We start from the raw sequence: 27,693 nt of genomic DNA on the forward strand, positions 1-27,693 counted from the left end.
GCGTCTTTTAGTAACTGCTCCGTTCCTCAATAGGAGCAGCACATTCGAGGCCGATTACCCACGTTAATCCGGAACGCAAACTTTCAAACGTGCTGAAATAACTTCATTCATGCAGAACCTAAACTCTCTCCTCCCATTTTCCTCAAACTTCAATGCAAAGGAAGGTTTTTTTTCAAATTAAAAATGCACGCCCAAGATTGCGCGGGAAATGTTTGCTTTGTGAATTAAAACGCCGTCTGAATCACGGACTGCTAAATTTATTACGTGGCGTTTGTGGCGACAGAGACGCAATACAGTCGTCTGAAAATAATGGAAATTAGAAAAATAGAAAAATGTTAATATGGTACACGCAGTGAACCAAAACTATATTTCTCCAAACTCACAAATATTTCTTTATCTGTGCGAAATTACAGGATAAAACCACGACAAACAGACAAAAAACATTTTTAAAAACTGTTCTCCTTGTTCCAAGTTGCAAATATTCTTAACTATGTGTAAATTATCAGATAAATAAATTATCAGGCAAATTAATTCTCTAATAAACGTTTTAATATTATCCTCATATACGCTCTTATATTTCCAAAAAATTGTTTCATCCAAAAACTGTCACAAATTTCGTATTTTCCCGCGTCTTCTACACATTTCACCCAAGATATATTTCTTTACTTAATCGCCTTAACAACATTAGGCAATGGATGCAAACTGCAAAGCTCCTCGTCGTGTAATTTTCTACACTTTTAACATCGGATAGCCCGTCCAGTCTTTCAACTAAACTACAGAAATCATATAACAACAAGACGAGAAAATTATCTTCAATTGTGAGGAGGCAAGAATTTGGAAGGAACATGTCGTGGTCTATTCGAGGCATCCACCTGGAAAGACTGAGAAAAATACCGCAAAGCCTGAATAAGGACTGCCAGTAGAGCAGGCGATATTCGAACTGGGTACCTTCGGAATAAAAGTCTTACCGAGCTTCGAAGTACGTATAATCACCGAGAACATTTGAGTGAAGAATGGACACCCCTGTCTGCTCTTATTCCACTGCCAAATGCATTTTGGAAGAGAGAAAAACAGTCCAGGCTGGAAGCTGACCATTTGCGCCAACTACAAGTTACTCAACACTCCCGCGAGTTTGCATGCAAATTTTAATCTTATGTAAATTACAACTCTGCAAGCTAACCGGGTTGAGAGATAAGCTTTTAAAATTTAATAATGAAGAGAGGGATAATAAGACCAGAACACGATCGCACGTGTTCAACGCTGATAAAATATTTGGTGGAAGATCAAAGTGTAAAATGTATGAATAACATTTAAAATAAATCTTAAAAAGCAGAGTTGACCAGCTGCAGAACTATGAGCTTGTCAACAAGAGCGTTGATTTACAGAACCCAATTAAAGTCGTCGGGATGTTTTAATTTTAAGAAACAAACTAGTAAATGAAGATATCCGTCTTCTGGGTTATTGCGCTGTGTAGTCTGGTCGATGTTAACCAACGTTTCAGAGGTCATACTGCCTCCGTCATCAGGGCGCCCTGATGACGGAGGCAGTATGACCTCTGAAACGTTGGCAAACATCGACCAGACTACACGGCGCGACAACCCAGAAGACAGAAATCTTCATACTCTGATGACGGAGGCAGTATGACCTCTGAAACGTTGGCAAACATCGACCAGACTACACAGCGCAACAACCCAGAAGACAGAAATCTTCATACTCTGATGACGGAGGCAGTATGACCTCTGAAACGTTGGCAAACATCGACCAGACTACACAGCGCAACAACCCAGAAGACAGAAATCTTCATACTCTGATGACGGAGGCAGTATGACCTCTGAAACGTTGGCAAACATCGACCAGACTACACAGCGCAACAACCCAGAAGACAGAAATCTTCATACTCACCGCTGTGAGAACCTCAAGTCTTACAAACTAGTAAATGTTATATTTGAGGTTTTCACAGCGGTGAGTATGAAGATTTCTTTCTGTTGTTGCGCTGTGTAGTCTGGTCGACGTCTGCCAAATTTTCAGAGGTCACACTACACGGCGCAACAACCCAGAAGACAGGAATCTTCAAACCAGTAAGTGCATTAAAGAGATTGTTTGGCATCACTGTTGCTTCGCATTCGGGAAATCTCGGATTGAAATCCAGGCTCAGAAACCTGAAAACATCAAATTCTTCGTCGTTCTCCAGAGTCCATTTAGGCAACTGTCGTGAAAAAACACCAAGTCGGTCACAACCACATGCTTCCGCGCCATCTGCAATTCATCATTCACAAACCATCCTACCATTCCACGCATAATAACCGAGGGAGTGGAAAATCATCATTAAAAGATAGTTTTATAATCTTACCTTATAACATGAGCACCCTGTGTGTGAGCAATGGAAGCAGGTGGATTAGAAGTTTAGTTTTGTGTGGTAGTTCTTGAAACATCCTTCTATACACAACGCTGCCCCACATTTACTACACCAATATTTAGAATCTCTCCTCTTTCCGTGTTTCGTACACACCACACATTTCCTTTGAGGTCTTGCCTTCTTTGCTGTGGGAGGAATACGGTCCGGGAAATGTCGTTCTGAGAGTCTCTTAGGTGGGGGCTCAAGTGACGGACGGCCGAATACAGGACGCGGAACACCAGGACCGTGTTTTTCCACGAGGCCTTGGGCTAATGAAATTCTGAATCTTAGGGTGTCTATGTTTTTGTTATTTGGAACACACCGATACATGACCATTGCATTATGTATTGCTACATTGAGTAGTCTCTTGAACAATGTCATGTACCACTTTGTTCCTCTCTTTCGCTCTAGCAAGTAAGGCTGGAGCATCTGATCCTTCATATCCACTCCCAGCATGTGTTTGTTGTAGTCACGAACAACCACAGGCTTTGTTTGTTCTTGCTTTGCTGTATTTATAGTCACACAGATATCATGTTTGTGGTATGTAGATATCATGGTGACTCGCCTCTTATCTTGCCACGCGAGAACTGCCACATCTCCAGAGTGTTGACCACAGTGCTCTCCTTTCTTCAATTTCATATTCTTCACTGCAGGAGGGACATTTTTCCAGTTAGGACGTAAAGTTCCAACACAGTCTGTTTTTTTAGACTTTAAGAACCGAGCCAAATGTGGTGAATTATAAAAATTGTCCATCCACACTGTGTGTCCACGACCAAGAAGAGGTTCTAACAGTTTGACTACAATTACTGCAGTTTTGCTTGTTTCTGCAGTCACAAACTGATTCGTCAGTTCCATGTCTTTTCCAGTATACACGAGAAAAGACCACACATAGCCAGAGCTAGACTCGCATAGTTCAAACGTTTTTATGCCCAATTGAGCAGCCTTGAGGGGAATGTATTGTTTGAAAGACAAACGACCTTTCCACAGAGTCAAGGACTCGTCTATCGAAATGTTCTGGGATGGAAGATATAAATTTTGAAACTTGTTATTTAGGTGCTGAATGACTGGATAAATTTTGAAAAGTTTGGGAGGTCCTTGATATTCATGTTCCTTACTATTATCTACAAAATGCATAAATTTGTTTATTACCTCTAGTCTTTCCAGAGGTAAAGTCTCAGGAAAAAACGGGGTGGACAGCAACCGGTTCTTTGCGTAGTAAGATTTAAGGGTAGGTTTTTGTACAATGCCCATCAACATAAATAGAGCCAAAACCACGTACATTTCGTCCACTGTAACATCTTTCCACTTCCTAATACTAGAGCGAAATGTGAGAGGATGGGCACTTTTAGAAATTTCCTGCTGAGCATATCTGTTGGTCTCATCTACAATCAGCTGTACAAGAGGTACATCAAAAATGTTCTCGAATGAACTCACGACATCTAGTCCAGCAGTGTCGAACTGGGGACCATATACATTACAAAATGTTTCTCGTGATGCAGGAAATGAGTCTATATTTTCCCACACAAACTTACTGGACACCCCTCCCAATCCTACGTGTACGATTTCTTCCTGTATTTCCTCACTATCATTATCACTCTCACTATCACTAATCACGTGAGTTCCAGGAGTCACAAACTGTGTATAATCATTGTCAAATACACCATCATCGTCCGAAGTATATTCACTTACACTTTCGTCTTCTAAAACTTCATTTAAAACTTGTATTTCTTCGAGCTCCATGAAAGCACAACTTGTTGAAGGGCCAGCCATGATGACTATGAGGTCACGCATTTATATTTAGACTCCCTGACACAGCCGGATGAAATGTAACCTTGTTGCCACATGAACAGAGAGCTCGTTCTTTTCACAACAGGCGTTAATAGTTCCATACCTATGGGCTGTAAAAATTAGGCTTACAGCCGGACGTAGGGTACACGTCGAACGGCAGATGGGATCGGCACTTACGTTTCGACACGAATCGCGAAATGTGAATAAAATAAGCAAGCGATTGACTTCTTCTACTTTAATGGTTCCTGGAATACAGATACGTATTCTGGCCAATGATAAAGAATACAACGAATACAGATACAAGCTTGTCTTGTGGCAGGAACACATAACAGCACAAATCAAAACAAGGCTTCCAAGAAACGAGTGTAGCATGACAAGTTTAAGAGAAATGAGAGACAAAGAAGTTCTTAGTTCTAAGCATCTCAAGTCTCGTGATATGGCAACCCCGCAGTAGTCAAGACCTGCTCCCTACATCTGTTATCTTCCCTTCCGTTAGCCCTTATACCTGCTGGTCAGCATACCACTGAGACTTTATCGCACCACACAAGCATTTCTCGTCTGGGTTATAGAATCTATCCCTGCCCCAGCGAACGTGAAAACTGGGTTCAAATATCGGGGAGGACGCTTTCTGAGGCAGAGCCGTTAAATGAATCAGAAAAGGTTCTGGGAAGAACGTGATCTGATTGGAGTGACAGAGGAAAACCACAAAATATCAGATTATAAGAGAATAAGTAACAAAAATTAATTTGTCAAATAAAAATAATGAATATTCGAGTGGATTGCCAGGTCGCTGTTTCTAGAAGGACGGACAGTGGGCTACAGCTTCCTGTTTGGAAATCTTCTAACACTGTGTGCATGTGCTCCAAAAATATTAATGTACGAAGTGGACTGGAGAAACTTCCAGGAAGTTGTTAGCACACAGAATCATTTTATGACAGACTTCCGGTCTTTTCCAGGAAATTCTTTGCTCAGTTAGGTCGATGTACAGAACTGAAGAATTGATTGAACGGACACAATTGCTACAAGGCGAGAATCTGTGCATTGTTTATTTAACGACACCATCAGCAGCTCAGATTATATTGCGCTGAATAATATGATAATTAATTAATAACGCAATTAATGGTTATTCATTTCCCGTCCGACGCTAAAAATTGACAGCACGTGAGACAGATTCACTTACTTTGAAGTGAACTGGCATAAATAAATAAATAAATGACAAATTGTTTCCCAGACGAAACTCGATCTTATCCCGTATCTAGGCAACCAAGAAACTGTCATGTGAACCTGGAGACTCCCGTTGATGGGTAGTTCCTTACTACTATTTTATTTTTAAAGCTGTTGGAAGACGTCAGATGTCGGAGAACATGTGTGAGGCTCGGCGTCACACGACCCCTTAATCTTGTGAAACACGATATACCATGGCTTCTTTCGTATTGGGGGGGGGGGGGGCGCCATCTTGTTAAAAATAAATCAAAACCCGTGCATTAATACCCCATTCACTTATCTATTTGCTTGTACAGTCTTGCCGAAATGGAACTTTATTTCCTCTCTTTACCCTAAAGAAATAAGATGTGAACACGGTGTCTGTCTGTATTGAAAGCACCAAAACAAACATCAAACAGACACGGTCCGCGTACATCTTCACAAATCACCAAACACAAGTTCTGATCATCAAAAAATACTAGAAACTGCATGCATGAATGGGTCCTATTTCCGGAAGACGCTCTTCGTGTTCAGTTTGAAAAAGGTGGAACAATCCAAAATTCAACAGTGACATTTTATCATTTAAAACGCGCCCCTCCGTTGTTCTCCGTCGTGTTTTATCGCTCCAGTAAACTCCGTTCAGAAGTTTCCAGTTACATATCGCCAGCCCTTCCAAACGAGAACTAACGTGTGGAAACAATCTGGAAATTTAAGCCGTCCCCGAAACACCTCCAGGGACTCTCTGACAGAACTATAATTATCACGGCTACGAGCATTACTGTTGGTAATACGCAAAACAGTTTTCGGGATCAGTTAGTAGACTCATCGGTAAATTCCAACGTTTCGGAGAAATAAATTTCCTCCTTTATCGGGGCTGAAGTGACATTGTTAGGAAGGAATAATCCCTTCAATTCAATTCCCAGTATTGCCACTTCAGCCCTAGAGATGGAGATATTATAATTCTCCGAAACGTTGGCATATGCTGACAAGCCTCAAATAACTTCCATGATACTCTGATCCATTTTATCCAATTCAAACGCCTGAATACGCCTATAACCACGCATAATCGATAACGACTTCTCAACAATCGAAACAAGTGACAACAGTACTAATGGAAAATAACCACGCATAATCGATAACGACTTCTCAACAATCGAAACAAGTGACAACAGTAGTAATGTAAATAAACAGCCTTCAACAGATGGCACGCACAATAATTAAAATTAAATTAAGTAACAACATCGTACGAACCGATAAAAGACACGACGTTACTTCATTACTGCCAAACGGATTGCGATAAAACGCAGTCGATTTTGAATTTAAATTGACATAAAGATGACAAGAACAGGAGCTTCGTTTTATGTTTTAACGCCTTCAGGCGACAACGAATCGTGTTTGTTTCTGTTAATGCAGGAATTAAGCTCGCAACTGTGTTAGAACGGACCACTTCGCCCGTAGTTACACGGAGATCCACTCAATTATTAAGCGTCATCTCACTTTCCCTACTGAAGAAAATAATGAAATGAGTTCAGGAACATAATAAAGGTTTTGCTTGCCATACACGAACTCATTAATACTTAATTACGACTGCAAATATTACACAAATTCAGATAAAATTTAAATCAATTTCGTTAAAACACATACAACGTAAAAACAGCGCGATCATTAATTAGGTTCACATTTCAAGTTCTCACGGAGGCGAGTCTGAAGATGGCTTTCTTCTGGGTTGTTGCACCGGGGATTTCAAAGTTGCCTACTGCCTCCATCATCAGGGCGATGAGAATATTAATCAGGTGGCGAGTATAGGCTGTTTGCTAGGACATGAGCTATGGCCTTGAGATGTGCAGTGCATTTCCACCCCGAACAGTGGGTGGGGTGAACTCAGAGCTCAGTTGCAAGGCAGAAGCGACCGAGTTCACTTCGTGTGGTAAATTCCATTTCAAAAACATTGACCCATTTTTAATAGGCATTTCATATTCATCGCTGTTTCTACTCAGCACGAACAGAATGCAAAGCGTGGGCAGAGGTGTAAAGAAAATAGGGGGACGTAAAGTCGTTACAGAAATGAGGGGCGACCTATTATCTACATGGACGAAACGTACATTCACTCCTCACACACGAAAGGACATGCCTGGGGTGATGGTACAAATGCAGGTCTACTTGCACCCGTCTCCAAAGGACAGCGAGTCATCATCGTACACGCTGGCAATGAAAATGGCTTCATTCCAAATGCTTTGTTAATGTTTAAATCGGGGACAAAATCTGGAGATTATCATCATGATATGAATTTTGACAACTATGAAAGATGGCTCAAAACGAAGTTAATTCCAAACCTTCCACCAAATTCGGTATTAGTAGTGGACAATGCAGCTTACCATAACGTACAACTTAATCCGGCTCCAACTTCTTCATCTCGAAAAAGTGCTATGATCGACTGGCTTTCAGATCGTAGCATTCCTTTCAGTGACGGAATGTGTAAGCCCGAATTGTATTCTCTAATTAAACTGCGTAAGCCACGATTCAAAACATTCAAAATTGACGCTCTACTGTCTGAACATGGCCACTCTGCCCTTCGCTTGCCGCCATATCATCCAGATCTGAATCCGATTGAACTGATATGGGGATTGGTCAAAGAATATGTCGCCAGAAAGAATGTCAGTTTCCGTCTAGATGATGCTATGAAACTAGCTGAGGAAAAGTTTAGTAGCATCACAAAGGAAGAATGGACCTCGAGGTGCAACAAATCCCGTCAGTGCGAACAGAATTACTTGCGGTTGGAACCTGTTCTTGATGACATTTCGGAACAAATTACAGTTAATTTACAAGATGGCAGTGATACCAACAGTTGTAGCAGTAGTGAGGAAAACGAGAGGGAGGAAGAAGATGCAGAAGAAGATAATGGGGAATTAAGTGGAATAGAAGCTTTGTAAAATATCTTCAGCCGCTGTAAGTAATTCAGTCTGCATTGATGTTTTTGTGTTCAGTAGTACAGAGAAAAGTGTTCTCCTCCGTTCCCCACTATCACTAGGAGACAGCGTCAGTACCCTCCCTTACGCGCCGATCCATAGCTCATGTCTGAGCGAACGACTAATAAGCATCTCTGAAACGTCGGTCAATTTGTACTGGACCTCGCGGGCGTTTGCCATCCCACTGAAGGAAGGTTTAAAAAGTCATAAAATATACAAATTAAAGTTGTAGATCGCATTAAGAATACGTCACCTGCCACGTGCTCAATCACGCGGAAAATGTAATAACTCAGGAACTTCTGTGACGAACGAGCGTTATTAAACTGACACATATTCTCGGCATTTTCCATCATTTTTTTTAATACAGGAAGCTTCGGGGACTGTCTCTGCTACTATCATCAGTAAAACTTACAAAACCTACTCTGCTGTGTCCTACAGACGCAGATCAGTTCCAAAATGTAGCTACAGAGACCATTACAATAACTTCACGGCCTTGGTCTCCCACGGGTGTTCACACAGTGAAAACACGCCTCTTGATAATCAAACTTCAGTCACACAGGAACGAAAAACAGAGGTAATGTTTCTACCCCCCACTCCACCCTCGATCCTTGAAATACGACCACCTTCCAGACACAAGAGAGATCCCTTGGGAAGGTGATTTAAATAAAGTGTTACGCACTGTAAAACAATGCGGACATTCCCAGCATTTACGTTTCTCCGTTCTACAGAGTGTGCCATTTAAAACGCAGCCCGTACTACGGTGTAAAAGCAAAACCAGAGGCAGGCACACCCCAGTATAACCCCCCCCCCCCAATCCCCCCTCCTCCTCGTGAAGAGGTTCATGTGTACTAGTTGGGATTACGGCAAAAATTGAAACACCCTGTATAATTAAAATCTGCTTTCGTTTCCAACCATGTTCACGCCTACGACGTGTGGCGGTTGCATAGCCGAACTGGTTCTATAAATGTGTGTTGACATCAACAGTTATTAAGTAAGGTCACCTCCAAAGTTGCCCCAACTGTAGCCAAACTTCACGGCCTTACTCAAGTCTTCGTACTAAACAATGAATGTCGTCACCTTCAAATTTCAGCCTGTTAACTTCATGTGTGTTTAGCAAAGCGTCTGGAATGTCTGGAAACTATCCGCGCGCTCTTTCGGCAGTTACCACAGCCACCCTGAATGTCTTCAAATGATTCAAAATTAAACCATCCCAAGGAAATATTTAGTTTCGAAGACACCGATCCATGTCTGTGGCTACCTCAACTAGGTGTGAGGAGGACACCACGTTCTCTGTCCTCCTCCCCCATTTCACCTGATGACGAAAGCAGATCCAGATTTAGAAACTCTGGAATTTTATAATTTCACAATTCAGACGCTAGACGAATTCCAAAAGAGCAATTTTGCACATTATAATGCATCATAACCAGAAAGCTTCAAACTTCCACAATAAAATTCAAATCTGATAGGCACTTCTTATGAACCAAAGTACTTACGAAGTGCAGTATGTCCCATTACATTCCAACTTCAGACAAACAAACTCATCGAGCACATCACTAACTTTACTAATAAAATAACTGAAGGACAGGATAAAATTTAAATACTCAAACATAATTTCAGCCAGAGTATCCACAAACGACACCCAGACGACAGAGTCATAGCGGTACAAATATAAAATTTCATGTAACAAATTACGTTAGTTACATTCAAGTTCAGTTTTTTAACACTGAATCTCATTTGCTTAATGAGTCGACAAACCAGTCCAGAGCACTATGAAACTACTGACGAATCAGAAACCTAAATCAGCCCGACAATGCTAAATGTGACAGGCAGGCATTACGTCCCAATGAAACCTTTTCATAAAATCTGTCTCACATCAAACGACTATTTCCGATTCATAAGCATTTGAACAAAAGTGAGTTTTCAAGAGAAAGCTGACAATTTAATATTCACGTGTTTATATCTACTTTTACGTGTAGGTATGACAAAAGTTGAAGGTCGTAAGGTGAATCAGAGGTTCACTAGAACAGCATTCAAAATGGCAGCAACAGGTGATTAAAGTGAATAAAATCTTTTCAAAAAACGTCCGACAAGAAGTTATTCAAATTAGTCAGCTGTAAATTCATAATCAGTTTGTCGCATGGTCCGACCGCAAATTCTGATCTTCGAAAATGTTCCACCGATTTCGACTAAATTTAGTACTGGGTACATGCATTAGACGTCATTCGCCGAATTTAAATATCAGTCCAATAACCCGTTCTTGACTTAAATCGATCTTAATAGATTTTTAAAAACAAAAAACATGACGCACCATATTTCAACCTGTACTTTAAATCTGAACCTTCTGCAACATGGCGAATACAAAAAGACACAGGATGGAAACTATTGTCTGTCTCTGTGATGTGCGTATCCATAATGTGATTAGTCGTGCAGAACATTTGCATTTGAGACAAACGAACGCCAACAGCAATGAAGTATGCTAACACAGAGAACTCATTTGGAAAATAAAAAAACCTTTACTCCATATCGAAATACACTTCCCCACTCTCGATTAATTGATACGCAGACATCGGGGTGTGCCAGTCTCGTATCATTTGCGATGACAAGTTCAAAATTACTTTGTACTATTAGTCTACATGAATCGCTCCATCATTATTACCCTACTTCAAATATCACCCACTCCCATATGCACATTAGAACTGGAGTTAGTTTGGTGGGAATCTCTTTCTCTAAAAAAAAAAAATTACTGTACGAGAACACAGACCTACAATGGTTGCAGATCTTAAAGGATAAGACGTGTTTAAAGTCACCTCATATACTTTCAAGTAAATGCACCTGAGCACCAGTTCACTTGGTTTTACGACGTAGCACATCTGTCCTACAGGCTTAGGGGTTGGGGGGGGGGGGGAGGATTCTTCCTCTATTTGAGACTCTTACATTTCAGTTACAATCTACGAAAGTCGACCACAATGGAACGTCGCGACCAGGACGACGAATATTTTCATAGTTATGAAAAATGAATCGCAGATAATATAAGGAGAGCACACACGACATAAACGACGAAAAATGGAATTAAAAAAATAATTGAGAAATAAAGAAAGGAAGAACGGATTATTAAACTACGAGAATAATAACGAAAGAATGATATGGAAAAGTAAGAAATAATAAACACGGAAACAAAACACACGAAACAAGAAAAAAAAATTCTAATAAGAAGAAAAGAGATTAGAAAATAAGGGCAAGAGTAAGGAATAAATAACAGCGACAAAATTACACAAAGAAATTATAAAAGAATGAAACTTATGAAGAAAGAAAAAGAGAGAAAGCGCTTTGTTTTCAAACAGTGGTTCGCGTGACACAGGCAAACGGTATTTCTGGTTTCTAAAACCAAAATAATCTGCTTAAGAGCACGAAAATTTGGGCACCCATCGCTGAATTTGCAGTCAAAATAAACAATAATTATTTCGCACTGTACACAAAACGAGGCTGCTTCTGTAGGCCTAGTATCGTTGTTCCTGGAACAGAATTGCTCACTCTCTGTACATTCTTAACCATAGCGACGCTGCCAGTAGCAAGACGTACCAAGATCTCTTCATCCAAAAACAAATTATAATCAACACCCTCATATCCTACTTCCGTGTTTCAATTTTAATATTATCCTCCGACCTAAATCGTTTTCCCATCAGTACGCTGCTGTAACATTTTATCCAATAAGTGCATTTCCTATTACATCACGGGCACAAATCATATCGCGTTATATCAGGAATTCGGTGTGCTTAAATACAGAATATAACACTTTGAAATTCCTCATACGCAGAGTTCTTGATTTTTCTGTTACGTCATCTTTATTTGGTCCAAAACTCTCCTCAGAATGTTGTTCTAAAACGCCTTCAATCTATGTTAAAGCCTGACACAGAATAAATCGTTTACTGTGTAAAAGGTTGTTCCATAAGCCACAAATTCACTTTCACTCGCCTTTGGTTATGAAAATCTCCTGACCCCTTTTCTCTGCGGCAAACTGCAAAATCGATACGACATGAGTCACACTTTTACACAGCATATAAATCACCTTATTCGCCGCTGATGTAGTTTTTAGGAGAAAAATTGTATACATTTTATGAACGTAATTCTCATACCCGGGCATTTCGACAAAAAAAAAGAGTCGATATCAATAAGAGAGAAAAAATAGAGGTAATTTCATTTACCGTAAAAGCGATGTTTGCAGCACTGGATAAATATGGGCATAAAAACCATGTACTTCCGTTCACCTGTACCTAATTTGAGGGGGTTCATCGACTTTTTCAGTAGAAATTTTACTGGGTCAGCCTGCATTGACGGAATAAACCGAAGAACCACGATCTGTGACCTCATCTTGATGGGCAAGTGTGTGGAAATCATCAAGATCAACACACGAATGGCAGCTCAATGTGGTGGAAAGTTTCTGTTTTTCCTTTTTCAAAGAATTTCCTTCTATGGTCATGCATATAATATAAAAATTTGTACGTACGCCAAAGGTAAGAAAGTTTCAGAACCTCGCTCAGCTTTTACATCCCATAATTACCTTCCTGTTTAACATTCATTACGCTACAAGGAGAGTGTTTGAATGTTATGAACCCTACACCGAAATTGCTATAGAACCAGATGTTAGTAATGCGGTAATTTGGGCAGGAGCAGAATGTAGAAGTTATGAAACTTCAAGGCACTGTATTTCATTGCAATGAGAAGCAACGTTTGCAATACAAACTCCGCCGAACTCACGAAAAGTTTCTCTATGGACTCACAACCGGAACCTGGGGTACGTAATGACCAACTTCATAATTTATACTCTCTGCCACATCTTAAAACCTTTCATACCGTACAGTGAATTGATAAATAAAACCCTGCCATCCAAACAAAACTGTTTACACATTAAGTAACGCGTTTCGACCTCAAGAGGTCATCATCAGTGACAGTGAACTTCACAATCCAGGCACAGAAAACGCAACCACGGCTCACCGTAGACCAACAACGGAAACCTCGAGTAAAACTTGAGGCCAGTGGACATACCAACTCATGAACAATTAAACTTTCAGCCCCCGGAGTTTTCCTCCGGGGGCTTCCCCGGTTTCTCCGTGGCATCCCAACAATTACTCCATTCACACACAGAAGAAGGCAATGGCAAACCACTTCTGGATCATCTGCCAAGAACGTATATGAACAGGTCCCAGTCCGAGAAAAGGATGGAAGGATCCTGTTCATATGGACCTGTCGTCAGACAGAACACTGAATAATAATAAGATGAGGTGGTCTAGCGGTTAGAACGCTGGCCTTGTAATCCTGGGGTCTCGGGTTCGATTCCCGGCGGTGCCCGAATTTATAACTTGTGTTGGGCAAGGCCGTGGTCTAGGCAACACGGAGTTTTCCTCCGTGGCATCCCAACAATTACTCCATTCACACACAGAAGAAGGCAATGGCAAACCACTTCTGGATCATCTGCCAAGAACGTATATGAACAGGTCCCAGTCCGAGAAAAGGATGGAAGGATCCTGTTCATATGGACCTGTCGTCAGACAGAACACTAAATAATAATAACAAACCATCGTTTCATGAATTGTATGATTTTAATAGACAAACTAATGAATTAAATTTCTGTCACTGATAATGACCTCTTGAGACAGAGAGAGAGAGAGAGAGAGAGAGAAGAAGAGGTTTAGAACGGAATGCATGTGCAAATACAGTAAGATGGCCTCACTGGCTAGCTATATTCTTAACTAGAGAAAAGAGAAGGTTATAGCGCCTACTCACAATATAATTAAGAAAAAACCTAAGATTTTTAGGTTTCTGTTGATATAATTGCGTCATATTGTAAATTAACTTTTAACTTTACACCTGAAGATGGTTCAATGTAACCGAAACATGTAGTAAAAAGATGTACCCAATATGTAAATGATATTTTAATATCTTATGTATAATTTTATTTATATATAATTGTGATTAGACGGAAAACAAACACGAATAATTAAGGTTTCTGTTCTCAAATCTGTAAATATTTTCGGGAATTTAAACACGACTTCACAAATATTTTAACACGATCAGACGCGTAGCGAAAAAACTGCCTCTGAGCCATTACTTGAAACTCGCGAATATAATTGGCATTTGCCTGTTACGGAAGAAAAACATTTAGTAGTTGATATATATTTAGGTTCAGATGAAGGGCAGATGGGCCAGAGAGTGGATATATGTGGGTTGGAATCCCTCTCCATGGACTGCGACCTTGACATGGTGGAAGGTTTTGCTTGCCTCTTTGATCCTGAGGGAAGAGTAGATAGTGGGACTTCAGGATCAAACAGGTCAGACTAATGGCAGTCCACTTAAAACTAAACCGTCGTTCTAGTCTAGACAGACATCTTCAACTAACGTCAACCCCCACCCCCATATAATGAATGAACAATTAATATTATATAACATTAATAATCAAGCGCATTTATAGCGCAAAGTTTGAAAACTGTGACATAAACTGTTGATCTAATAGGCGCTGAAGAGACGTTCAATTATAATCCGTAGATTTTCAATACTGTCATATGTTTAGTCTCCAGTTTAGTGTAGGAAAAAGTAATTCTCATTTATTACGATCATAGAGCTTAAAATAATTAATGCGTTCCAAAGGTCCACAATATATTGCTTATGATTTCCATTATCTTTATTATCCTCTTTCTATACATACATATTTCACACAGATATGAATATTTCAGATTATATTAGATATGACTTGATTATAATGCTTGAAGTGTTAGTGCCGGGAAATTCCACAAAGGTTCGTATTTCTTATCTCTTTCCCGAAAGATTAGCATCATTTATTTGTTAAGTACAGTTAAATATAACAATAAAGAATTATTATCACTAAATCCCTGAACATTTTCCGTTACCGTATCATCTACAGAAATAAATTTCAAAGATATCGATTCCGATTTCCCCCACTCCTGCATGAATATAAATTATCTCCCTCCTAAGGTTTCTCGCAGAATTAGTTTATTGAACTTTGGAATGCATTATACAGCGGAAAACAGAGAAAGGAAGTTAATTAAATATCCAAAATTTATGAAAATAATCATTAGAATATATAATGAGAGAATATGGCTGAATAAGAATTTATGTTTACAATATTTTAACGAAGATGCTTTAGATAAAAAAATCTTTTAAAATTAATTAATCTTGTGAATGCAATAAATGTACGTTGTTATAATGAAAACCCAACATAAAACTCAACATTTTTTTTTTATTTTCCTGTATAAATAAGCCATCTTGCAAGACAGAAAAGTAAAAAACATTCCTCTCTTAAATCAATGCCCAATTCAATTAAAGACCGGCCTTTACACGTTTTGTTATCACAGCGAAAAATACTTTAGCGGGAAATTAAAGGCGTTTGATATTCTTTTCCCGCTGTTTTCAACGGGCCGTTCCGCCATTTTAATCGAAATCAGCTGAGTAGTTTCGGACGTAAATACGCTGACAGAAGGACGGACAGAACGACACCTCATCTCCAGAATGACATTCTCTCCACATTAATGTTCATACGAGGGGGAAAAAAATCACGACTTTGCGGTGATGTTACAGAATGCAATTATATTCCAGAAGTACAGCACTTCCATAAAATCGGCAAACTACAAAATGAATAAAAGGAATATATAAAAAGGGAAATACTGCTGTTATCCAATTACTGTATCTTCCGTGCCAGATACAGAGTTTAAAATACACGCTTTGAAGTTCCTTTAGGGCAGAAGCTACCGAATTTGATTAATCAAAAAACTTTGTGAAAGCCTTGAAAATATCCGAGGGAGTCTAATCCGTAGCTGATTGCCTCTTTGCATGTAGCAGTAGTACGACAGGTTGACTTAACCAGACGCTCAGATAAAGTTTCGCCGACGAGTATTTAGAGTTCCCAAGCAGGCGCGAGGACAGAAAGAAAGAAAGAATAAGCAACATCGTCTAAACAGCAGTAGAAATTTGAGAATGGCTCAGAATTTAAATTTCTGCTAACACCAACAAACAACTTTCTCGATAATCAGGAGGATAATAAATAATGACAATTCTTCTTATCAGTAGGTTTAAAATCCGCCATTAGCCTATACTTAACAAACGCAAGAGTAACTTTGTCCCTGGTGATAAATAAGTCCCACGTAATGAAGGCGTATGTGGTATTAAATGCATAGCTCAATGCATTTTTAACATCGGCACTAGATAGGAGTGAGTGGTCAGCTTAAAGCACCGAGATAGAAATGTACAGTTCTGTCGGTTGTTTTATTTATTTTATTTAGTGTTCTGTCTGAGGACAGGTCCATATGAACAGGATCCTTCCATCCTTTTCTCGGACTGGGACCTGTTCATATACGTTCTTGGCAGATGATCCAGAAGTGGTTTGCCATTGCCTTCTTCTGTGTGTGAATGGAGTAATTGTTGGGATGCCACGGAGGAAAACTCCGTGTTGCCTAGACCACGGCCTTGCCCAACACAAGTTATAAATTCGGGCACCGCCGGGAATCGAACCCGAGACCCCAGGATTACAAGGCCAGCGTTCTAACCGCTGGTTGTTTTGTATTGGTACAAAAATGTGGCATCTTACTTTGAAGGCAGTCCATGAATCAGGCGTAAAAGTGGTGAGGAAAATACGTATCTAAGAACGATTAGCCCCTTCTAGCGGACCGACCTTAGTAGAAACCCCTCCTCTGAAGACGTTAACACATCCAGGTCACCCTTTTTGAAGCACGACGTTCGTCTAAATCGTGTTTATGAACACACGTCCTACCTCCGAGGAAACACTAGACGTCTCCATAGACAAAAAGATCGGTTAATGATGTTTAAGGATATAATTACGAGGATGTCTGCCTTCTGGGTCGCAGCGCCGTGTAGCCTGGTAAATATTTACCGGTTCAACGGTCCCTGCTGCCTCCACCAACGGGGCGATGTTAGTAAACTTGTATCAGCTACGCTGTTAAAAATAATTCATATCCTACTTAGGGTCTAATTGCTGTTTCTTCTGAGAATCTTATAAAACTCATAGAGGGAGTCTGACCGGCAAAGAAGGTAATTATACGTAACACCAGCTGTTAAAGGGTAAATTTCGTTGGGACCAATCAAGTAGACCTAACTATCCTCAGTTCCTCTTAATTCTTTCACGAACAATTGAGTCGCAGGGGGGTGGAATCAGAGTTTGCTGAAAGTTGCATGCCATATTTTTCAAAGCATGTTTTGTCACCCCTGAAAAAAAGAAAGCTATGCCGTAGAAACTACCATACCTCTGTGATATACACGAATGTTAACTAGACGTCAGAAATGTGTCTGCAGTCCCGAAGCAAGTTTGCAGGTGCGTCTATTTCAAGACCCCTTAAACAAACATTTTAGAAGGCATGTGCAGTGTTCAGCTGATTAAGAAAAGTATCCAGATTTGTTAACGATAACAGACTATACGCTTCGCAGTATTAATATTGACAGACAGTCTACAAAATGCAAGAGTAATTCAATTGAACTGATTTATTCATGTCCTTGACAACAGACAAAATGCCCAATTATAGCCAAGAACTAAGACAACAAAAATCAACAGAACAAGACATTCTAGAAAGGAAATAACATCGTAAAATATCAACAGATAACAAAATATCAGGAACCAAATTCACAACATAAAGTCTACAAACAATGAATAAATAATAGTTAAAAAGAAATTTTAGTTATAAACAATGTTAAATGTCAGTCTGTTAAAAACATGTCAATGTTCTTGTAATAACAACAACAATAATAATAATAATTCTCGGCTCTATGGAAATGTTCCACTGAGAGACTGATTGGCGATTCTAGCTTGTATAACTTCCTAACTGAAATGAAAATGATTCATTTTTCTCGCACTTACACAGATCTTTGCAAAACATGCACGAAGTGAAGGCACGTCCGTAAGTCCACGTAACCTTCCACATTTTATAACGCCAAAACAAGTGCTATTTACGAGCCACAAGGAAACAACATACAACTGTATTGTGCTGGCCAATTATAACAACGAGACCAAAGTCTCAGCCAGGCTAACACTGAGTTAACCTCTGCGTTCCTGGTCCACACACTCATCATCAAATTTATTTTAGATTCACATTAATATTATCATTCCATTTTCACCTAGGTACATAAAATGTGTTCTCTTCGAGATTCATTTACAAAATTCCGGATTAATCATATCCCCCATGCATGTTAATGACTTCCGATCGTGTTTTAAAGCTAACATGTTATACTACGTTACGGCATATTTAACAATTTTAATTCAGTAGCAAACACCAAATACTTAAGTACGTACGCTGACTTTTTAAAGAAGTTCACAGATCGAATCCCGGTGTGAAGACACACTACCCTACATGCCTCTCAGTGTTCTTTTCCTGTTCGTTTATGAAAATTTTAAGTCGGTGCCTTATAATATGCCACGACACCTTTTCAAATGTATCATTCATGACCTTATTTATTTATTGTTTATTTAACAACGTTGTAAAGAGCTCAGACTATACAGCTTGGAACGATATGATTAGTCGTGACCTAACTTAAAGAACCATCCCGAAATTTTCCTGAAATGACTGAAGAAACCCACGAAAAACATCAGTCAGATGGCAGGTCTCCAGGCCGAGATTTTAAAGCGATACCTCCCGAATATGAAGCAACAGTGTTAACCACTTAGCCTCGAAGATCGATACTTATCATTCAGAATCAACCTACCAGCACGCCAATGAATCGATTTATCGTTCCACCTATTTATCGATTCATCGTCTAATTTATTTGCTCATTCAATATTCCATCTATTTATCTATTAAATGTTTAAACGGTTTACCAATAAACCGATTAATCAATACATCCATCCATCACAATGACAGTATAATCGACTATTATGACCTACGTTGTTGAAAAGCATAATTTACAAGATTCTGCAAATAAAACAGCTTTGTAAAAATATACAAATTCGTTCAAGGTCATTGCTTCAAATTAATCGATATACTTCGAACAATTTTAAATTTCAGCCACGACTTTAAGAATTTCCCTTCCGCCTACTCCTTAAAATATATCAAGACATTTACTCATCTTAAATGTCTAGAAAGCCTACATATACTAAACATATATTTTCGGTACACCCTTTTACTACAAAGAACTGTTCTATTATACATACGAATTGTCCCTTCTCGATGTAATTACAAGGGAGATGAACGAGAAATACGGTCGGAAGGTTACGACGAGAAGGAACGAAGTCCAGTCTCTCCAATACAACCCGATCGGCATCCAGACCGCAACTACTAGGACGAGAGTTTCATTTCACTACGCTCTGCGGCGCAACGCGTCCTCACACAGCGCCGTCGCTACAGGGACGCATGCACCTTAACAGCGTCCAATTCTTTTCCCTCAGTGCCCATTTCCAAAAAATCTCTGACGACAGACGAAACTCGATTTAAAATACAAGGCAATTGGGAAGAAGAAATCAGATTTAAAACATTTCTAACACCTTTCAGTCTGTGCCTGCAATAAAGACCTGATCTTATAATGGATTACTGAATGGATATAAATTAAATTTAGTATTTGCAGTCAGCACCAAAAGGTCTTGTAGCACATATCCCCACTTCACATGGAGCCCAAACGGAATTTTATTTCCTCAGCGGGGGGGATGCATAAGAAAAACATAAAACTCGCCGATATTTACAAAATTTATTTGAAAGCCATTTCGATATGGCAAAAAACTTTTACAATAAATTCTAAATAAATTTTTAATTTTAATCTAAACCAGATATACATGGGTTAATCAGCACCCCAAATAATCTGGGAGTCTTCTGTACCGTTTTGCTGAAGAACCATGAAACAAGTCAGCGCTTCCAGAACACCCGCGGGTTTGCAGCAATACCAATTTCAGGAAGTTCCAATTTGCCCCCCGGGTGGCATCCGCCCGCCTCTCTCCTAGAGTCTCCATTCTTTGCACGGTTCTTGATCACAGATTGAACTGTCGTCGATAAAGGCAGCTTCATCGGTACTGGATTGATTTTCTGACAGATAATTTGTTAAAAGGAAAACTAACATCGATTGCCACATTACTGGCATTCTCATGAACTCCTTCGCGACGCTGAAATTTGAATTTAATTCTGCATACAATTACGATTAATCCGTCGCTGATATTACATTTAATTTATCCTGTTACTTACATGGCGTTCTTTACACAAAGTGCATATAATAAAGGCTCGTTTCAGCTCAGAAACTAGCGCACGGATGTCCACGAAACTTCAAAACACAATCAACTAGAAGCTGGAATGAACCTATCTTTTTTTTCTCATTCTTATTCTTCTCACATCTGCCATCGTACGACGCCCTAACCACGACCTCAGCGACAAGTACAGATTTGATTTGAAGTTATTTACGACACGGTAACAATTTAATTAAATAAAACAGAAATCGGTTTTAACTACGTATGCACTGTGGTATTTGTACTACGAACAGCCACCTGTACGGAACACAGGCCTTTAGAAGCTCAGCTAGTCAAGGAATTTGCCACCTTTCACGGAATTAGAGATTCATTATCGTCAATTGAATAAAAATCTCCTTGGATATCATCCATCGTCTAGTAAATATAAAACGTAAAAAACGACGTTTCGGAGATGGGACTCTATCTCCGTCTTCAGGTTCCTACACAGTTGGGCCTAAGGAAATTTTTATTCAATTGACTCTTCACCATCGTCAAGAAGTTTTAGATTTGATATTCATTATCGTGTTCACAAGGGCGTAATTATCTTCCCAAAATATATCTCGCCTGCAATTAATTAACGCGATGATCAATGAGTTATGGCATCTAGCACTCCTGTTTTATATTCGGGAAGTCCCGGGTTCAAATATAGGAGCGGATGTGTACTTTTTCTTCATGATAATATTGTAAGCAGCTCAGATTGCATAATGTATAAGGGGCTAATAAATAATACACCTAAAAGGATATCGAAGAAAAGCATGACTTAAGTCATTATCCTGGAGAAACTGAGGACAACCACAGAAAATCTTAATCAGGACAGCTGGTCTCATGGCGAACATCTGAACACGAGACCTCCCGATTACAAATCAGGAGTTCTATGTTCGATGAGATAAGAACTGAGGTATCGCGTGGAATCGTGGTTTATCTCAGTCTCTCGAGACAAATACCGAGATACTACCTTAAATTATGCATCAGCCATCTCGTAAATGTATCAAATCGCAGCTTTTAAAAACACTGTTAAACAAACAGGAATATAACGATAAAGCTGACCGATTAAGCTTAGAGCTAAAGAGAAAATATTTAATTTTATTTTGACTTTAATTTTTCAGCAACCGTCGTCTGTCTAAGGTGCGTTTGCAGTCGAAACATGTTCCTTTGGACCTCCCTTATCGAGTCTCCTTCGTTGGATTTTCAGGATCCTTCATTTTGCAGCTGAAGATGATCTACGTTTTTAGTGTCAACTCGCAACACGGCGTAGTCCCCTGCATGTAAAGCCGATTACCTCGTAGGACTGTCATGCTTTTGGCCTGACAGTTCTGCCAACTTCTTTCGAGTGTTAAGGATAACAACCTCGTAGTATCTGTTGGTTTCAGGCTTCTTCAACGTCTTTTTTTTATACTTTGCTACTCTGTAATAACTGCTTGGGGTCAAACGTAATGCTTACTTAAACCCTTCTCAGAGCACAGCGTATTTGTTCTCGCTAACTTTTATGTTTTATGTCCCATAGCAATTTCTACAACACAACCCACACCATTGGGTCCGGTCCCTGTAACCTCGTTTCAATCTTCCCTTCAGCCTCGCTACAAGGAGATTCCACAGAGACAGAAAGCAATAATTATAAATCTGTGACCCGCAAGCCGCTGTCGACCTCAAAATTCCGGTAAACTTAATATTCATGGTTCAATAAAACCCACCGTTAGCTCGTCCATGACGACTGAATAACGAAAGGCGACGAGTGAAACGGTCAACTTTCGTTAAAACTCTCTCCCGCTCCTCACTCATTCCCTGTCAGATACATTTTAATATTATCCTCCCGTCAACGAATAAGTTTCCTAAACGATCTCATCTCTTCAGCGTTTCCGTCTAATCTGCGTCGAAATGTAATCTATCCTATACGTGCTACATCTCTTATCTTCAGCCATGTGCTCATATCCTGTTGGATACCTGCCCGCGCTGACACTCCATCAATCAGTACAATCAAATTCAACTCGCCACCTACCGCCTGCCCTATGTAAGACCTCCGAAACCGCCCGAACATTATATATTCGCCCTGAAGATGGCAACCGCAATGACTGCCGAAACGGATAATTTTCGGTAAACGACGTGGCTCATCCCCGAAAGTCGAGCAGCGAAAACCTTCGGACGAGAATAAATACGTAATATTTTAAAAATGTCAATTCTTACCTCCGAGAAAGAACATGGAACCTCCATTCCAAACGTCAGCCGGGAACTGATGTTTAAGGTATTCTGAAAACCAAACGGAACCCATTAATACAGTCTGTGCAACGTTATAGCTTGCGGTACGTATAATTACCACCGCCCTATAAACAGTTAAGAAACCTGAGATTATGAATAAAAATATTTTTTTTTGTAATTAAGAGTCTGATGTTAGATTTCGGGTTCTCAAGGCGAAGTCTGTGAACACGGGGTGTTGCGTCGAGTAGTGAGCTCATCAGAAACATTATCTACCAGATCCCAGAAGGCAGTCATCTTAAATGAGTCTAATTCTTTGTGGCATATGAAATTCCTGTACCTCACATAGTCCAGAGGTCATATGTGATCTTTACATTCCAAGTAATTTGCTTCAGTATGAGCTAATATCGAGTCCTCCAGGCTAAACCCACTCTCCTTACAAAGTAATGCCATGGTGTAAGAGTCATCAAGAAACAGATGATGACGAATCATGTTGCTGTATGGATTACCAAGAAAAAAAGAAGAACTCACAATTATTTTGATTTACTTCTATTCTAAAACTCAAACTCAAATTGTACTTGTTACATTTCATGGATGTGAAAGTTTGTCTCTCAGATTAACAGATACAAATTAAAATCAGGGCCATTCAGAATAAAATTCTGAGAACGCATTTGGACATAAGACAAAGAAGACAGTCAAGCAAGTCTACCTTTCAGACGTTTCACGTAACAATTTTTAAAAACCTTCCATGAACATTCACTATTTATTATATTTTTATTTAGTTTTCTGTCTGACGACAGGTCCATATGAACAAGATCCTTCCATCCTTTTCTCGGACTGGGACCTGTTCATATACGTTCTTGGCAGATGATCCAGAAGTGGTTTGCCATTGCCTTCTTCTGTGTGTGAATGGAGTAATTGTTGGGATGCCACGGAGGAAAACTCCGTGTTGCCTAGACCACGGCCTTGCCCAACACAAGTTATAAATTCGGGCACCGCCGGGAATCGAATCCGGGACCCCAGGATTACAAGGCCAGGCCAGCGTTCTAACCGCTAGACCACCTCATCTTATTATTATTTAGTGTTCTGTCTGACGACAGGTCCATATGAACAGGATCCTTCCATCCTTTTCTCGGACTGGGACCTGTTCATATACGTTCTTGGCAGATGATCCAGAAGTGGTTTGCCGTTGCCTTCTTCTGTGTGTGAATGGAGTAATTGTTGGGATGTCACGGAGAAACTGTGGAAGCCCCCGGAGGAAAACTCCGTGTTGCCTAGACCACTGCCTTGCCCAACAAAAGTTATAAATTCGGGCACCGCCGGGAATCGAACCCGAGACCCCCAGGATTACAAGGCCAGCGTTCTAACCGCTAGACCACCGTGGCGTGAACATTCACTAAGGATTTAAAAACATCAAACCCATTGTTTACATCAGAGTTTCATTCATTTGCATGTCAGAAAAAGAACAGTAAAATATGAATAAATGGACGTGTGTACGTGTAACTGCATGAACAGAACCAGAATTGTTCTTCAATAAATCATTATCCAATTTGTACTGAAAACGAAATAATCTGTAACTCATTTATATTTCATAGATCCATTCAAAGGTTACACTGTGGAAAGAATAAGGGCATATCTCCAAGTCAAAATCTCGTAACAACAAGGACTGGATTAGACTAAATGAAGGAATGGATGGTTCGATGACGGACACAGATGTTGACAACCGATCTGTTTTACTAAAAGATCGACCTCCATTGTCCCATTGTCTACCACCAAATGAACACAACAATGAGAGATGTAGAAAACCCAGATAAAACGCTTCAATTCAAGATTGACTGAAACAGATAATACAAACGTTAATTGTGTTGTCATCTGATAATAAAGTACTGATTGCTGATTAGTTATTCAATTAAGCTGCAACAATATAAAGTTTTCCAGCTAAAAACGGTAACGGGAGTTCCAAAACAGAGTTGCCAATTCGACAACTTTACACGTTCCCAGGGCAAATACCACAAGAAACCCTTTTTTCCCCTTATTTTAAACGATCAAGCCTGTGTTACGTAATTAATACCGAGCCAACAAACATAACCAACTCAATGTAGACTACTTCTCGAGGACATGGTCGCTCAGCTGGCCCTTTATAGAAATCAAAGGTTCAAAACAGTCAGCCATTATATACGAAGCAAGTTGAATCTGCCCCGTAACTTCACACTCTATTTAAGATCCATTTTAATATTATCCTCCCTCTGCGTTTATGTATCCCAAGTGGACTGTTTCCTCGAGGTTTACCTACGAAAAGAATGCCTTATCCATCCCATTTCCCTCGACTTGATAGCTCTAATACATGAATTATTCAACTGTATAGAAATGTAAACGCTCTGAAGGCCACATCACCTCCGTGATTAGAGTAACATCAGCATGACGACAGCGCGAAATTCTGAAGTGGGGGAGATATTTAATATAAGCCCCTGATAATCTGTGCTTTGATAGATAATAAATGCCGTATTTATCATTACAATTATATTTTGTTTTATATGTGTGTGAAAACGTCACAAACATTTTTCGGTGCGATAAATATTTAGTGAAATATAAAAAAATAACTCCTGACTACGGGGTTCGGTACCCGACTTCGAAACAATAGATTTCTATCTGTAAAAGATAATAAAAACGTAGCCGGTAACAAAAATAGCAAAGAATATATCGGGAAGATATGTGTACTCCAAGGTGGAGTAGGGCGTTCTATTTTTGCTCAGAAGAATAACGACTCTGAAGCGAAATCCTATGCACCTGGGTCCTTCTTGTTCTTAACACTCGGTGCGTCATTTGTTTAAAAAATGAGAGGACTGATTGATTACTCGGTCCGACTTAAACCGAACTTACGGTGAGGCGTAGCATTTTGTGGTGCTTGAAATAAATCCAGTGGCTTTAAGGGATTTTCAGGTTCAGTTCTAAGACCAAGAGATTGCTACAGGAAATCCAAACAACATGATAAGGTTAGATAAAAATTTGTGTCTTTCGCAATTCTACAATGTTATCACATCAGAATTATAATTCTGTGAACATCACAAGTTTTAATCCCTTGAAACGCGAAGTGAGAGTTTGATAACAGCGAAGATAATCGAGATAATATTTATAAAACCAGTTCTCATTATTATTATTATTATTAGAATTGAATTGAATTGAATTATTAGCTAAATCAAATTTATATTCAAATACTATCATCTGTTCGTTGACCGCTTCAGCCCACACGGTGTTATAATCCAAAAGAAAAACATCGACATCTGAGAATACCAAATCTCAAAAACTAACAATATTTTGTGGCAAAAGCCTATCAAAGCAAATTCTTTCTGGACATTATACACCGTCCAAGATTAAATAAAAAAAAAATACGCTTCGGAGATGGGAGTCTATTTCCGAAACGTCGTGGTTTTATTCATTGTATTTAATCTTGGACGATGGACAATGTCCAGAAAAACAATTTGCCTCAACAACGCACCATCGTCACAAACGTTCAGACTTGAAAAGCCTGTCAGCTCAGAGACAATAAGTAACTAATAAGAGGATAGGAAAAGTTTAAATTAATTTCTTAGAGTGCCAAATACGGTACCACCATTGATTTACGGCATCAGAACATCAAAAATGACAGAGAAAGACCCGAATCAGGTACAGCCAGTTGAGATGAAGTTTCTTAGATCTGGTCATTCTCTCTTGAATAAGAACGAAGATACGTGGGAAGAAATTCAGATTTGCAACTTAAATGATAAGACTCCCACATATAGAAAGAATGGCTCCATATCAAACACTAAGACGAGTGAAGAAAATCAATTGCTAGACCAAGAAAGAGATGGCGGGAACAAATTCTGGGACAGAACAAGTTTAAATCTAATCATTGACCATTAATTACGGCTTTATTATCAATGTTATTATCGTTATTGTACTTGTTGCATATTTCTCTTAGGGTCAGGCACATTCCTCTACTCCTTGTCCATCAATTATGGAGTGGTATAATCACTGGTAAGTATCTCAAGTAAGAAATGCGATGAATTGAATTCAATAACACATAATAAATAAAACACAAAAAGCAAATATAATTTTGTAAAAATAAACTTATTTCTTTACAAAATAAAACTGGCCGCATTCACATTATGACATAAATCATGCTCACAGCATGAGGGGCTTTGAAAACTGTGTATGGATACACAGTCGGAAAATCCACTTGTGAGACAAAGATTTTAAAGAAATCACGTAAGATCTGAGGTTATCACAGTGGTTAAAATATTGATGTTGGTCTTCTGAGTTGTAATGGCATGTGGACTCATAGGTAGATGCCAAAATTTCAGCCCTGAAGATGGAGACAGTACGTTTCTCTAAAACACCGGTACCTACCTACACGTCCACACAATGTCGCAACACAGAAGACCAGCGCTGACGTCACATCATAATTTGTAGTGCTGCCTACTTACTTTTGCATAAAATCTGATTTTCAAAACTTTTAACTGAATACGCACTTCTGTTCAAAAGAATGCCACAGACTGACATATGAGGATGTGATGAAAGCTGGTTCAGGGGCACAATTCTCTCCAATGGACCTATTTACTCTGCAACAAGAAGACCTGGAACGAGGTCTTGTTTACCTAGGAAAGGACCCTCTATCAGCAGAACAAGCATCTTCTATATGGAAAACCTTGGTAAAGGTAAGTTAACCATGGTCATTTTTCAGTTACTAAAGTCTGGATATTACTAAAAACAAAATTTATCTCGTAGAAAGAAATGTTAGAAATGAATTTACTCCATGGTACAGTCTTTTGTGAAAGTTGTCAGCTACATGACAAAAAAATTTCCCAGCTCTTACGATCATAATTAATTCTAACTTAAAATAAATTATTATTCATTAAGTTGGTAACATTTTAATTTTAAATAAAAATCCAGTT

The 27,693-nt window shown here is 39.3% G+C and overlaps 2 protein-coding genes across 13 annotated transcripts in view; one reads left to right on the top strand and one right to left on the bottom strand.

Moving 5' to 3' along the window:
• LOC110826649 (G protein-coupled receptor GRL101) overlaps window positions 1-27,693 on the bottom strand; it is a 138,550-nt gene that overhangs the window by 95,609 nt on the left and 15,248 nt on the right. For 7 of the 9 annotated variants that reach the window (XR_002542106.2, XM_022057490.2, XM_087357747.1 and 4 more), the window contains exon 2: window positions 22,754-22,816. The gene's annotated coding sequence lies outside the window, so the exon portion shown is untranslated. Of the gene's footprint in view, window positions 1-2,350; window positions 4,152-19,516; window positions 19,647-22,753; window positions 22,817-27,693 lie in introns of those variants that run through there. The other 2 variants (XM_022057494.2, XM_022057491.2) reach the window with 2 other exon arrangements.
• The window catches only part of LOC110826656 (otoancorin-like), a 78,621-nt gene that overhangs the window by 46,873 nt on the left and 4,055 nt on the right, over window positions 1-27,693 (top strand). For 2 of the 4 annotated variants that reach the window (XM_087357787.1, XM_087357786.1), the window contains exon 3: window positions 27,284-27,456. In XM_087357787.1, coding sequence (XP_087213913.1) covers window positions 27,313-27,456 — 144 coding nt within the window. In that variant the 5' untranslated portion in view covers window positions 27,284-27,312. Of the gene's footprint in view, window positions 1-24,061; window positions 25,756-25,912; window positions 26,777-27,283; window positions 27,457-27,693 lie in introns of those variants that run through there. The other 2 variants (XM_087357785.1, XM_022057514.2) reach the window with 2 other exon arrangements.

The sequence above is a fragment of the Zootermopsis nevadensis genome, unplaced genomic scaffold (genome assembly GCF_977971745.1).
Source record: "Zootermopsis nevadensis isolate Lab colony 2312 unplaced genomic scaffold, Znev_1.0 Znev_ptg000028l, whole genome shotgun sequence".
In the NCBI taxonomy this organism is placed as follows: domain Eukaryota; kingdom Metazoa; phylum Arthropoda; class Insecta; order Blattodea; family Termopsidae; genus Zootermopsis; species Zootermopsis nevadensis.